Source organism: Anarrhichthys ocellatus, unplaced genomic scaffold (genome assembly GCF_004355925.1).
Source record: "Anarrhichthys ocellatus isolate YVR2014 unplaced genomic scaffold, GSC_Weel_1.0 scaffold2, whole genome shotgun sequence".
NCBI classification, from domain to species: Eukaryota; Metazoa; Chordata; class Actinopteri; order Perciformes; family Anarhichadidae; genus Anarrhichthys; species Anarrhichthys ocellatus.
Genome location: NW_022280032.1, coordinates 16,550,951 through 16,564,053, shown reverse-complemented (window position 1 = coordinate 16,564,053; position 13,103 = coordinate 16,550,951). Strand labels below are relative to the sequence as shown.

At 43.8% G+C, this 13,103-nt stretch overlaps 1 protein-coding gene across 1 annotated transcript in view; it reads left to right on the top strand.

Moving 5' to 3' along the window:
- The window catches only part of LOC116388389 (neural-cadherin-like), a 77,678-nt gene that overhangs the window by 42,796 nt on the left and 21,779 nt on the right, over nt 1-13,103 (top strand). Inside the window, exons 12-22 of the mRNA XM_031856185.1 lie at nt 742-909; nt 2,027-2,276; nt 2,801-2,928; nt 3,325-3,511; nt 5,074-5,217; nt 6,659-6,942; nt 7,376-8,984; nt 9,733-9,826; nt 10,563-10,747; nt 11,588-11,817; nt 12,321-12,598. Of these exons, the coding sequence (XP_031712045.1) occupies nt 742-909; nt 2,027-2,276; nt 2,801-2,928; nt 3,325-3,511; nt 5,074-5,217; nt 6,659-6,942; nt 7,376-8,984; nt 9,733-9,826; nt 10,563-10,747; nt 11,588-11,817; nt 12,321-12,598 (3,557 nt within the window). The remainder of the gene's footprint in view (nt 1-741; nt 910-2,026; nt 2,277-2,800; nt 2,929-3,324; nt 3,512-5,073; nt 5,218-6,658; nt 6,943-7,375; nt 8,985-9,732; nt 9,827-10,562; nt 10,748-11,587; nt 11,818-12,320; nt 12,599-13,103) is intronic.

Below are 13,103 nucleotides of genomic sequence, written 5' to 3'. Positions count from 1 at the left end.
TGGTGTGAGTGTAATGTTGATGTTACCCATTGTCTAATTTAGATCAACAGAATAAAATACTCTAATGACCTCTTAAGGAATTTTTTTTTGCTTTCCCTGCAGTGTCCACTGTAATGAAATACAGTCCCTCAGTCAAATGTACTCCCTTATTTCATAACGGTTCAATTATAGCAGAATTAGTAAAGTAGAAGATCTTTTGTGCAACCTGGATTTTAGCTTAATGCATTTTTGTAAGGCTCACACTGCTGCCTCTGTTGTTCTTAAGCTAATGAAATGATTTCCTAAATGGAGTTTATGCAACAAGTACAGGCAGGAGCTTGAAGTCATTACTGCCCATCAGCTGATCGTGAGCTGATCACTCTGAGCATCAGCTACACACTTATTCACATTATAGAGAGGTCTATTTAAACACCCCGCTCCGCACCATTAGTGGTTATTGCTGTCTGTAGTTCCCCACAAACCACTGCTGCAGAGCATGCTGAAGACACAACTATGTTACTCAGATTTAAGAGATATTTGTGAATTTTATTACTTAATTTCACTATGCTTTGTTATATTTTACACATCTATTGTGTTGTCATAGACGTTAAGCAGTCAGTCAGTTGTATTAATCATACTAGAATTAGAGCTGGGGCTCGTTTGATAGTTCGTCAAATAGTTTCTCATTAATAATGTGTAAATCAGCTAATTGTTTCAGTTGTAAATGTCATGATGCTACTTTTAGTGACTCAACTTTTGCAGAGAACGTATATCACGCGGGACATCATAGCGACTGACGGGGGGGAACGAAACACTTCTGTGGAGCTGGCGGTCACCATCACCAACGTGAAGAACCAGCCTCCACAGTGGGAGAAGGAGAGCTACAGCGTCGTCATCCCTGAAAACGCCGCCAGGGACACACCACTAGTGGTACGTGTAACTTTGATCCAAAGTATACTGTATACTAACTGCACGTATGATGTTGAGCTGGTCTCTTGATCTTTGCCATTTTGAGTTGCTGTAATTGAACCAGCTGAATGCTTGTTTGCTTACCCCCCTGGATTAGTGCACAGGCTGAGTGTTATTCAGACACTGTTCTCATTGTGCTCAAAATACACCTTTGAAAGCTTGTCAGTGCACTGCAAAAATCTGAAAACGTGTCTTAGTTTGATGCTTTTGGAGAAAGCTGACATTGGATTGCATGTGCTAAGCAAGATTCATGAGTCCAGGCTTATTAAATTAATTCAAAATGTCTCATTTGATTTGAAGAATAAATAGCTGTCAGTCTGGAGAGCGAACAAATCCCTTTCACCTCGAGATAAGAGGTTATTTCAGTCCTCAGAAAAAAAGGTTTGACTCTCATCCTACTCTGTTTCTTAACAGATTATCAATTATTGCAATAATTCTAATACATTTTTGACATAAGTGATGCTTCTTTAATACTACAAACCACAAATGCGGTCTGACCTATCATGCCTGGACGTTAATTACGGAGCTATATCCGGCAGTCAGTTAGCATAACTCAGCATAAAGACTGGAAGCAGGGAGAAACAGCTAGTCTGGCTCCGTCCAAACTTTTAAAATATGGCTACCAGCAGCTCTAGAGCTCACAAATAGCATGTTGTTTGTTATGCCAGTCTGTTTTGCCCTCTTTCCAGTCTTTATGCTAAGCTAAGCTAAGCTGATATGCCTCCCTGCTCTAGCCTTACTGAGCCGCAGAGACATGAGCGTGAACATAAGCTAAGCTGACTGTCTCCTGGCATCTCATGGTGCGGTAGTTATATTCTCATCTCACTTTCGGCAAGAAAGCAAATGAGCGAATTTCCCCAAAATGTTGAAGTATTCCTTTACTGTCCACCTATGACATCATTTGGGTTTAGTCAGTCAGCCACATGGGTTTACACTGGGAAACAGATTCACTGAAGGAGTGGACCAAGAGCAGCTCAGGGTTGTTTTCTGCTTTTTTTTGCATCGGTCTTCCAAAACTCTAACTGAATCCAGGCTTTTAGCCAAGCAAAATCATGATCTAACTCCTCATCCTATTCAGACCATCAAGGCGACCTCTCAGCTGGGTGATCCGAGGGTGACATATAACCTGGAGGATGGCATGGTCCCCGAAACCAATATGCCAGTTCGTTTCTACCTCTCACCCAACCGCGAAGACAGCTCTGCGTCCATTCTGGTGTCCGAGCCGCTGGACTACGAGACCACACCCGTCTTCTCTCTCCGGGTTCGAGCACAGAACGTGGCGGCGGTGCCTCTTGCAGCTTTCACTACAGTTTATGTCAATGTTACAGGTCAGTTTTATTATATATATTTAGCATGTAATTTAGTGTAGCGAGTGATAATTACCTGCTGGTTTATTAAATGAACTGTCAGAATGCCATCTAATGACAGTATCATAGGGTTGAAAATGTAATGATACAAATTTCTATTCTAAATATAATTTCTGATTCTAAATATATATATAACACATTTATATGAGGCTTTGTTTGTTCTTCTTTTGCAATATATGTCAAACACAAAACTGATTTATATGTCTGAAGTGTGACATCAAATAGCAAAAGGATCATTTCATTATCTTTTAGGTGTGACGTATAATGTTGAGTTCATCTGCAGGTAAAGTAGTCCAACATCCAGAATGTTTAAGGCAGCAGCTTCAGAACACAGTGTTGTTCTCATGTTTTTTTCTTCAGAAAATCAAACCTTTAAATCTTTAATGGCTGCATTTGCAGGGGCTACAGCTGTGAATATTTATTCCCTATTTACGATCTGGAAATAAACACATCAATTTGCTACCAAATCTCTCTTCTCTCCTCAGATGTCAATGACAATGTGCCATTTTTCACATCCTCCATCTACGAGGCCTCAGTAACAGAAGGAGCCCAGCTAGGGACTTTGGTTCTCCAAGTGTCTGCCAATGACAAAGACTTGGGTCTCAATGGAGAGGTTTGTGGTTATCTATTATTTGTCTTCATGTTGTGCGGGTATAAAACAATGAAGAGATTTTCAACCACCTATAGACTATACTTTTCTTCGCTAAAACATCCATGTTATGCTAGAAGGAGTTAATAACATCACACCAGTGCGGAAGCTTTTATTCCAGAGTTGTCGAGGTGGTATTGGATACTGTGCCATCACAGGTGAGTGACTGACCTGTGTGACAGCATAGGTGGGGTACAGAGTATCGATCTAATTTTGTTTGTAATGAAAAGACAGTCTCTGGGAATATGATAAAGACCTCCTGACATTTACGGCTACAGCGCCTTTAATTGCGGCTATTTCTGCAGGTTATTGCTTAAAAGAATACTGTGCCTTAACTTTCAAATTACCTGCGCTCCACAGATAACTTACTCTCTGCTGAGTGACAGCAGTGGCGACCACCATCTGTTCCGCATAGCCCCAAAACTTGGCATCATCTACACAGAAGCTGTGTTTGATCGTGAGGCCCGTAGCTCCTATTTGTTGGAAGTTCAGTCAGAAGATGGCCAGGAATCGGCGCGACCTGGCAAGAACAAACAGCCCAACTCAGGTTAGAAATTATGAGGATTTTAATGATGATCTGATTTATTAATCTAGCATAAAACTGCTCATGCTTTGTGTCATTAAAGAAATAGGTTGACATTTTGAGAAGTACACTCACTGGGAGATGATTTATACACAAATCTGTATGCTTAGCTTGGCACAGACACACAGAAACAGCTTTCCTAAGATGACAAACTATTCCGTAAAGACAATTCAAAGCCCATTTTAGAGTGATTTGTATGCCAATAATAAGGCAGTGACAGTTACTTCAGATTTAATGTATCCCCATCTTTTTCAGTCATACAAATTGTTGTTTTTCATTGTATTTACATTCTAGGCATGATGTGAGTTGACAGAGTTAACTCTGTCTGGTGCAATGGCCCATTCGTTAAAAGCAGCGATGTTCTAAGCCTACGGGGCAATACTGAAAACATCACTCTCAGTGTTGCGTCCTCTGTGCACGGTGTTTTAAACAGACCGCATTGGCATGATTCATTCATTTACACCTTGGGATTGACTTTGGAAGGTGGATCTTAATTTAATTTAGTCCACTGCCATGACCAGACAGCCCCTCTCTCTTCCATGTGAAAATAGATAGATAATAGAGTTTAATAATAGAGTTTTTTTGGCACTGTTTTTTGTAACAACCCCTTTTTTTTTAATCCTGTTTTTTTAATTTTCATTGTTCAACGTTTGTTTACCATGTTCCCTTCGTGACACTTTGGCAGTCATGAAACCTGTATCTCGAGTGACGTAATACCACGTTCTTATTCAGAAGTGGTTCTTTTGCAAATGTTTGCGAAGGCGGTATTAGGGGTAAAGGGTGATGTTTCGAAGCAGTAAAGCCTTCTCTTCAGAGTTGCAAGGGCTGCTTAGCATCTGCAATGAGCCTTAGCTGTGTCTTGGGCTACGAATCTCCCACCTCCAGAAGGGCTCATCTCCTCTGCAAACATTACCTGTCTTGCTGCGTCACCTCTGGGATACACCAAGAGGAGGAGGGAAATGTAAAAACAAGCCGAGAAAATAGAGCCGTTCTCCACCACCGTCATCTCTTATTGCAGCAGCTCCAAATTAACATGTCAGCCATGTCTACTTTGAGCAGATAGTTTACTCTTTCTAACTAAAGAAATAAACAACGTAATGAGGAGGGCACCGATAAGACACAAACACTTGTCATCTTATAAATATTTAACCTTCCCAGGAGAGAGATTCTTTATCTACTCGCTGTAAAAAAAAAAAAGTAGCTTGTTGAAGAGGTTTAGCCCCATTAATGTTATTCTTTCTGTTTAAAACAGATACCCCAATAAAGCAATATACTCTTGAGAAAATGAATAATTCATGTAATTTAGAGCACATATATACGAGTAATATTTTTTCTGATTTCCGTGTCAATGAGGCACTTTGCGTTCGCTTAAGTGCTTCTTCCCCACTAAACAGTGACATTAAATTGTAGAATCAACAAACAGATGGAGGGAAAATACAAACATACTGTGTTTGGCCAAGTGTGTGGGTGTGTGTCTGTGTGTGTGCTGTGCCGCTTAATCTTCTGCCATTCTGTCATTCTTGCAGACACAGCGTATGTGAGGGTTTTCATCAGCGACGTCAACGACAACAAACCGGTCTTTGCTCAGCGACTGTATGAAGTCGGTGTCGACGAGAATGCAGATGTGGGCCTGGCTGTTGTCACCGTTAGTGCTAATGACGAGGATGAAGGTATGCTTGATGAGGCAGCAGACTGAAGAGGTCCCAGTGAGATTTCACTGCTGCCACTTCCTAGAATTAAAGGTTAAAGAAGCCAGCCAACCAGAACCTATATAAAAGTTTTTGTGCAGCACTTAAAAACCTCAAAGAAGTTTCTAGATTGCACTTTCTTTATTTCTCTCTCACCCTTGAAATAACAGTAAGCTAAGTATTTTGGCAGTCTGTCAGTCAATTTTCCAGCGGGGAGTTGTGTGCCAAGTATGCACCTTTGTGCAAAATGGCCTGCATTTGTAGCAGAAAGCAGAAAGTGACCCTTTGGGCAATCTTTCCCAATCCGGCCTGAGCACTGATGAAATCATGCCGTCTGCTAGATTTAGCGGTAGTCATTTGAGTGCTTGGTAATGCACTGTTGCACATATGTTCCAAAAAGAGTGACACGCTCCCACACAGTAGGTGGGCGGGATTTAACCAATAAAGCAGTTGCTCATCCTCCGTACAGCAGTCGCCTAAGATCCCTTTATCAGGCATGTTTAGGTCCGTTAATCAAGTATTTATGGCGAGCGGGGGCGCAGCTTAGACTGGGCTGCAGCACTAATGATGAATAGCTGTCGAATAACACCAACCCCCAACATAAAAGTTGCAATACTGTTGCACTTGCGTCTGAGAGGCTACGCTCAATCTGTCTTGTTTAAAAAACCAACACCCTGGGCTTGACTGCTGTAAGCCTGCCAGATCCCTGTGGGAGGCAGGGAGCATTTTGTCAGCTGGGGTTGTGTTAATAGTACAGATTAGTGTATTTACATGGGATTTTAGCTACTTTAAACCAACAGGATGATTGAAAACGAAGACTGTTCATTCGAGGAGATTATCTTATCTATTCCAACGTTAAACTGGTAGACTGGATGGTCTCCATGGACACAGTAGATAAGTTCAGATATTGACTTCCTCTTTACTAAACTGCACCCCCCACCCCCCACCCCCACCCTTTCTCAGGCCTCAAAATCATTCCCAAAAGGGCCCAGTCAAAGTGCATTACAGTACAGTGCTTTTTACTCTCATGCTCCCTTTTACTTTTTTCGGCAGTCTTTTTTTAATTAGTATCTGATTAAAGCCGAGGAGACGAGGTACAACGTTACCATTTAATTAAGTAATCAAAACAAGAAAGGGATACATGAAAACCTACTAATGCTTAGGTCTTGGAGGAAATGAGGTGTAATACTCTTGTGGTTATGCAGTTCTGTTATTGCTAGAATGATAGTGCTTCCGCTTAAAAAGTAACGGGACAATACTGAATTATTCAGCAGCGACATACAGTAAAGTCTATTACCTTCTTAAAATGTTGCTACACTTACGTTTTATCTTTAAATTTCAGTTACCTTATAAGATGGTTTATTTGCAGAATCAGGACAGTGATTTCACATCCCAGTCATGCGTTTTGTAATTCCTGCCACAGGAGCCAATGCCAAGCTGCGCTACCAGATAACATCTGGCAACAAAGGTGGAGTTTTTGACATCGAGCCAGAGGTGGGGACAATCTTCATTGCGCAACCACTGGACTATGAGCAGCAGAAGAGATACAAGCTACTCGTCCTCGCCTCCGATGGGAAGTGGGAAGACTATGCGGCCGTGGTGGTTACTGTGGTTAACAAGAACGACGAGAAACCCGTGTTCTCCATGAATGAGTATTATGGATCTATCACAGAGGAGCTTGATGGCTCCCCTGTATTTGTACTACAGGTGAGCGGCTGAGATGATTACTGCTGAGAGGTTTTACGCTGCAGTGTTTTGTTCTTTAATTACCGTAATCAACAGATCTGTAATTATCTTGACAGCTTCTGAAAGTGTGGCTGTATGTGGCAGCTGAGTATTGCTTACAATTGATTCATGTTATTTCAGTGTATCTACTGTTCGTATTTTAGTATTGATACACTACTGCATTTTGAAAAATGAAAGACTTTTCATTCCACTAAGTTGCAAGACACATGCCTGACCACAGCTCATTGCTTTAATTTAGGTGGTCAGGAAAAAGTGCAAACACTTAAATTGGCTGTCTAAAAAAATCCAAGAAGACCTGGGTGGCCGCTTAAAATAGATAAGAGGAAGCAGTAATTTGGGTTTGACTGGATGAGTGAGTATCCATTTTCTTAAGAAGTTGCCTTTATCTCCCCAGGTGACAGCTACTGACCCAGACAAAGATGCAGACCAGGGCGCCATACGGTATTCCATTCATGGCCAGGGGGCAGAGTCACACTTCATGATCAACGACATCACGGGGGAGATGTACGCCCAGCGCACCATGGACCGAGAGGAGCGTGCTGTCTGGCGCTTTGTTGTCATGGCAACGGACGAAGAGGGCGAAGGACTTACCGGCTTCACGGATGTTATTATTAACGTGTGGGACATCAATGACAGTGCCCCCGCCTTCACGTGTGCGCCTGATAATTGCCACAGTAGTGTTACGGAGAACTCTCCTCCCGGAACATTTGTTGTGGAAATGACCGCGATAGACCTTGACGATGCAGCCGTAGGTCAGAACGCAATCCTCACGTACCGGATTACAGAGAATGTGCACATGGCAAACAATGCAGATCTTTTCACTATTGATTCCAGCACCGGCACTATATCTGTGGCTGCAGAGGGTCTGGACCGAGAGCTTGCGGACAGCCACCGGCTGGTAGTGGAAGCCCGGGACGGCGGAGGTATGATAGGTACAGCTACTGCCACTGTAGTTGTAACGGACATCAACGACCATGTGCCCAAGTTTAGAGAGGACCGGTGTGGTGCTCGTGTGCCTGAGAGCACGAATGAAGATGATCCTATCCTGGAATTGAGCGCTGTGGACCCTGACGCAGGCACGTATGGCCAGCTGGCCTTCAGTGTGGTGGCAGGAGACGCGGAGCAACGATTCTACATGGTCAGCCACAGACTGGGGCAGACGGGCACTCTGAGACTGAAGAAAAAGCTGGACTTTGAGAAGCCAGGGGAGCAGCGGTTCAACCTCACCATCAAGGTGGAGGACTCTGACTTCTCCAGCCTCATCCACTGTCAGGTTCAAGTGGAGGATGTAAATGACAATGCTCCTGTGTTCACCCCGAGCTCGCACCTGCTCTCCCCTTTGCCCGAGGACGTAACTGTGGGAACCAGCGTCATTCAGGTCGTGGCCAGTGACTCCGACTCAGGCCTGAATGGGGACATTTTGTACAGCATTTTCCCTCAATCTGACCCATATGGACATTTCACAGTCAGCCGAGCCGGTGTGGTCACAGTTGCCAGAACGATGGATAGGGAGACGGTGGCGGGTTATGAGGTGGTTGTCATGGCGACAGATCGGGGTACCCCGGCGCTGACTGGCAGCGTCACGGTCCGCCTGCCGCTGCTAGACGTGAATGACAACGGGCCAGAGTTGGAGATGGCCTACGCCCCTGTGCTGTGGGAGAACAGTCCAGCACCTCAAGTGGTCTGGCTCAACAGGAGCTCCACTCTGCTCCATGTTGTGGACAGAGACTCCTCAGAGCACGGGCCTCCTTTCTCTCTCTCCCTGCCCTCGCTTTACTCGATCCACTTCCACCTGCAGGATCACGGGAACGGCTCTGCCATGCTCACTGCCCTGCGGAGATTCGACAGGGAAAGGCAGAGCGAGTTCCACTTGCCGGTGATTATGATTGACAGCGGCGATCCACCAATGACAGCCACTAACACACTCACTATCACCATCGCCGACCAGAATGATAACGCCCATCAGCCGGGAGAGAAAGATGTCTATGTGCATACCCGCAAGGGTGAGTTGGTGGCTTCCCTTCATTTCATTTCCCTTTGCCCCCGTGCCTTCGCTACAGAGCTTTTCCCTACAGGCAGATATTTGAATGAAGAGGGGAAACGGAGGCTACAGCTGAAGGGTAAATTTTTCATTCCCATACCTGTTCGGTGTAGTCTGGAATTCATAATTGCACTCTTGCTTTTACATTCCAGCAGTGTTTTGTTATGGTAATATCGTTGTCAAATCCTTTCTCAAGCCCTCAGCGCATCCCTCCATTGCCAGCCCTATGCCTAAAGCTCATCCGAGCATCACATTATGATAAGAATCATGACTCATAAATCAATTTTTGTAGTTTTTTTTTTTTTACCATCCAGGTAAGATGGTTAGGTATGTTGTCTTGTTCGTGTTTTGATCGCACACTACATGGCAGTTTTGGTAATTGTGGAAAACAGGAACTCCGTGACTCATCCGGGCTGCCATTGTTTACCCAGCTGCAGTACTCTGGCAGTGCAGGTCGATAATAACATAATCCATACAGAGATAGCCGTGCTTCCTTAAGCTCCGCGCTCTCTGAAGTGGAGCACTGAGAGCCTATTCATTCCAGCAGTGGGGCTCCACAGTTATGAGCATAATAAGTAGAAAAGAACACAAGAATGCAAGATAAGGAGAAGAGAGGGACGACAAGATAAGTGTTGGCATCAGCAGATTTTGTCCAGACTGAATCAATGCGTGCATGTGTGTGTGTGTGTGTGTGTGTTTACCTTGAACAGGAAGGATGGAAAATGCGGCACTGGGGAAGGTGTATGCCCCAGATCCTGATGACTGGGACAACAAGACCTACACTCTGGAGACAAGCGCAGCCAAGTAAGAGCTCACTGTTAAACGCATATCATTATTTTACAAAACAGTACCAGAAGAACTGCCAACATTGTAGAATTTGGAAAATAAAGAGGATGTGGACTCAGCGTCGAGGCTGTATTTCTGTATCAAGTCCTCTTTCAGTGATATCACTTGGCCTGAAACATGCCTAACAGGTACTTCTCCTAATCTTAAATCCTTTTCCCCGGCCTCTAATATAAGCTACACTTTCCAAAAGGGACTCTAATAATAGCCGTCAACAGTGATGACCATTCTGGAAAATGCAATCAGATTCAAACAAACTAAGCAATCTCGGTCCACCTGTACGGTGCTCCTGAGATGAAACAGACCGCACGAACACCGTCGGACTCCATCAGCTATTCAGTATTCACACCCTCAAGATCAGATTAGAAATACCAATTGCATATTTGTTTTATTCATATACCAAATTCCGACAGTTACCATGACAACTATGAAGCTCTTTTGGAAACAAATAGTGTATTTTTTTTTCTTCTCCTTCTTTGGCGTTTTATTCTCAAAATGAAATCGCATTAACTTCCTGATGAAACCCAGGTAACCTGACCAATTCTCTGCTTGTCTGTCTGCCATCCGTCAGGTGCTTTTCTTCTGAACAAGAGCTCAGGAGCAAAAGAAGCCACTTGTCTCCTTTTTTTCTCTCTCTTTCTTTCATCTATCTCTGAAGCCGTCCTCTCCTACTTAACAGCTCCTCTGCTTCTCACAGATACTTCAGTCTGAACCAGAGCTCAGGAGTGCTGACCGTCAAACCGAACACTCCAGCAGGCAGCTACTGGTTGAGGGTCGGCGTGTCTGATGGGGTGTGGCCCGATGTGTTCTCAGGGGTCAGAGTTCATGTCAGGGAGCTGGAGGAAAAGTCCATCTTGTTGTCCGCCTCGCTGCGTCTGACCGGTAACGTTGGCAAAAACACTGACTCACCTGATGACATAACGCAATATTGTCTATAACGGTGTTTTTGGTTGGATTCCCGGTCGCAGTCATCCTCCACAAAACAGAGAGCTTGTTCTTTGTTGCCGTTGTTCTATTCTTTTTTGAGGCTGATGTTGAGAGAGACAGCATCTGCCACAGGCATGAATAAATTGGTACTTTTCACTAACTGATTATCAGGTTGTCAATCCAGTTAACACCGAAATAATAGGCTGTCAGTAGACATCTTAACACTTGCATTATTTAACAGTTCTAAGCATTGTAAAGCAATCTTTCACACTGCTTGCTGGTAATAGTTTCCTTCTTCGTCTTATTATTTTACACTCTGAAGTTTATGTTAGAGTGTTCATTTTTCTGTCAGTCTCTCAGAGCAAATGGGAGTTGTAAAGGTCAATTTGGAAGTGTCAGGTAAAGTCCTTGACATTTAAAAAGCCATTCGGCGGCTATTATGGATGCCTCTGACTCCAAGTCATTATCATTTTTAGAGATTAAAGATGACTACCCACATTCTACAGATATTATTGGAAGGTGGCACCACAAATGTGATTGATTTCCTGGGTCATTAAAATATTTTGTACAAGGCAGCTATTCAAGACCCTGACTTTATTTCAGTGAAGAAATAAACGATTTTTACTTGACTGCGTCACGACTTATTCGGCGTATGGATGATTCAGTGAGGAAGTGGATCAATAGCCGGAGATATAAGGCTACCTCTTGTGCTCATGGAATCAGGAACTCGGTAGGCTTTGATCAACTCTGTAGTTGTCATTGACGAGTCAGTAGTTCTCTCTTTGTCTCCTGAAGGCATAACAGCAAGAGAATTTATCGACTCTCACGTCGAGGGGAAGAGTCGACTGGAGACGTTCTGGGACTTCCTGTCTGAAGCGCTGTCTGTCAGATCGGGGAGCATCAACATTTTCAGCATAGCAGACAGGGAGGAGAGAACCGTGGATATCCATTTCTACGTGCTAACTGATAACGGCTACCTGCGCCCTGAGAAACTGCATTCTGTCCTCACCGCACATAAAAAGAAGGTATATATATACCATCGTGTCTGATAGATAGAGATCAATGCTCATATATCAAGTGATACACTTGGGAGCTTGAGTGGAAGAGATAACGGGGCTCTTTATCTGCCCTTTTATTTTCACACCAACTTCCTGTCTGTTTACTGCCTGGCCCTGTCATGTCTCTTTGTCTCTCCAATTCATTTCTTCTCTTTGGCTACTTTCCCTTTTTTCGCTTATTTCTGTCATGTTTTGAATCTGCATGATTTCTATTCCTCTGTCATTCTTAATTGTATGTCTTACTCCTTTAAAAAACACCCAGTTATAGAATATTAAAAGCATTTATGTAGAGTAGGCCCGGCCTTCTTCTTTGGCTTTGCTTGTGAAGTCTTTTAACACTCCAAATGTATATCACTGTGTGCTCACCCACATTGGAGATACAAATCCTTGTATCTTCGCTGACAATTATTGTAATTGCCATGTTTGTCTCCCGCATCTCCTCCCTTCTTCCCTTTTCTGGCTCTCCGCAGCTGCAGTCACTGCTGCGTGTGAACGTGAGCCAGGTGCAGATAGATGAGTGTGTGCGCACCGACTGCAAGACAACCGGCGGCTGCTCCACACAGTCAAGCATTGCTGACACGCCCACCCTGGTAGACTCAGGTGCCTTATCCCTGGTGTCAGTGAAGGTGACGTCCTCGGCTGTGTGTGGCTGCGCTGCCAGGGAAATGACCCACCAGCTCTGCTCCTCCTACCCCATTAACCCCTGCCTTAACGGGGGAACCTGCGTCGACACCCAGAGTGGATACAGGTGAGAGGCATGTCTGCAGGTGTTCATGGGGAAACCAGCAATGGGAGATTCCTGATGTTCTGCAGTCTCTTCTCTCTAGTCCTGTCAGGTGTAGTGTAAGAGTGTCATCTTGGAAAATGAGCCCAGAATTACTAACAGCCCCTCTTGTGAGAAAAATCTCCTTCACCTGCAACTTGACCTAACTTGCTTGAGCTGCTCTGCTGTGTTGTCAGCTGAATATAGAGTAGCAGGATTTTTCAAAAGGCTTTGGGCTATTTGCAATAAAGCAATGTGCATGTACGTGTATACCAACCTGAACTCTGAGTGTGTCTTGGCCGTGATTATTCAAATTAGGCCTCTAGATTTATAGCTTGATATTGAGATTTTTTAATTCTGGTGTGCTGTCTTTTGCAGAACTTGACAGTAAACAATGAAAATAGCTTTTGTATTAAGGTCATTCGCAAGTGCTTTGAATATTAACTCTAAATATTTATAAATGTGTGTAGTCAATATAAAGACCTTCAAC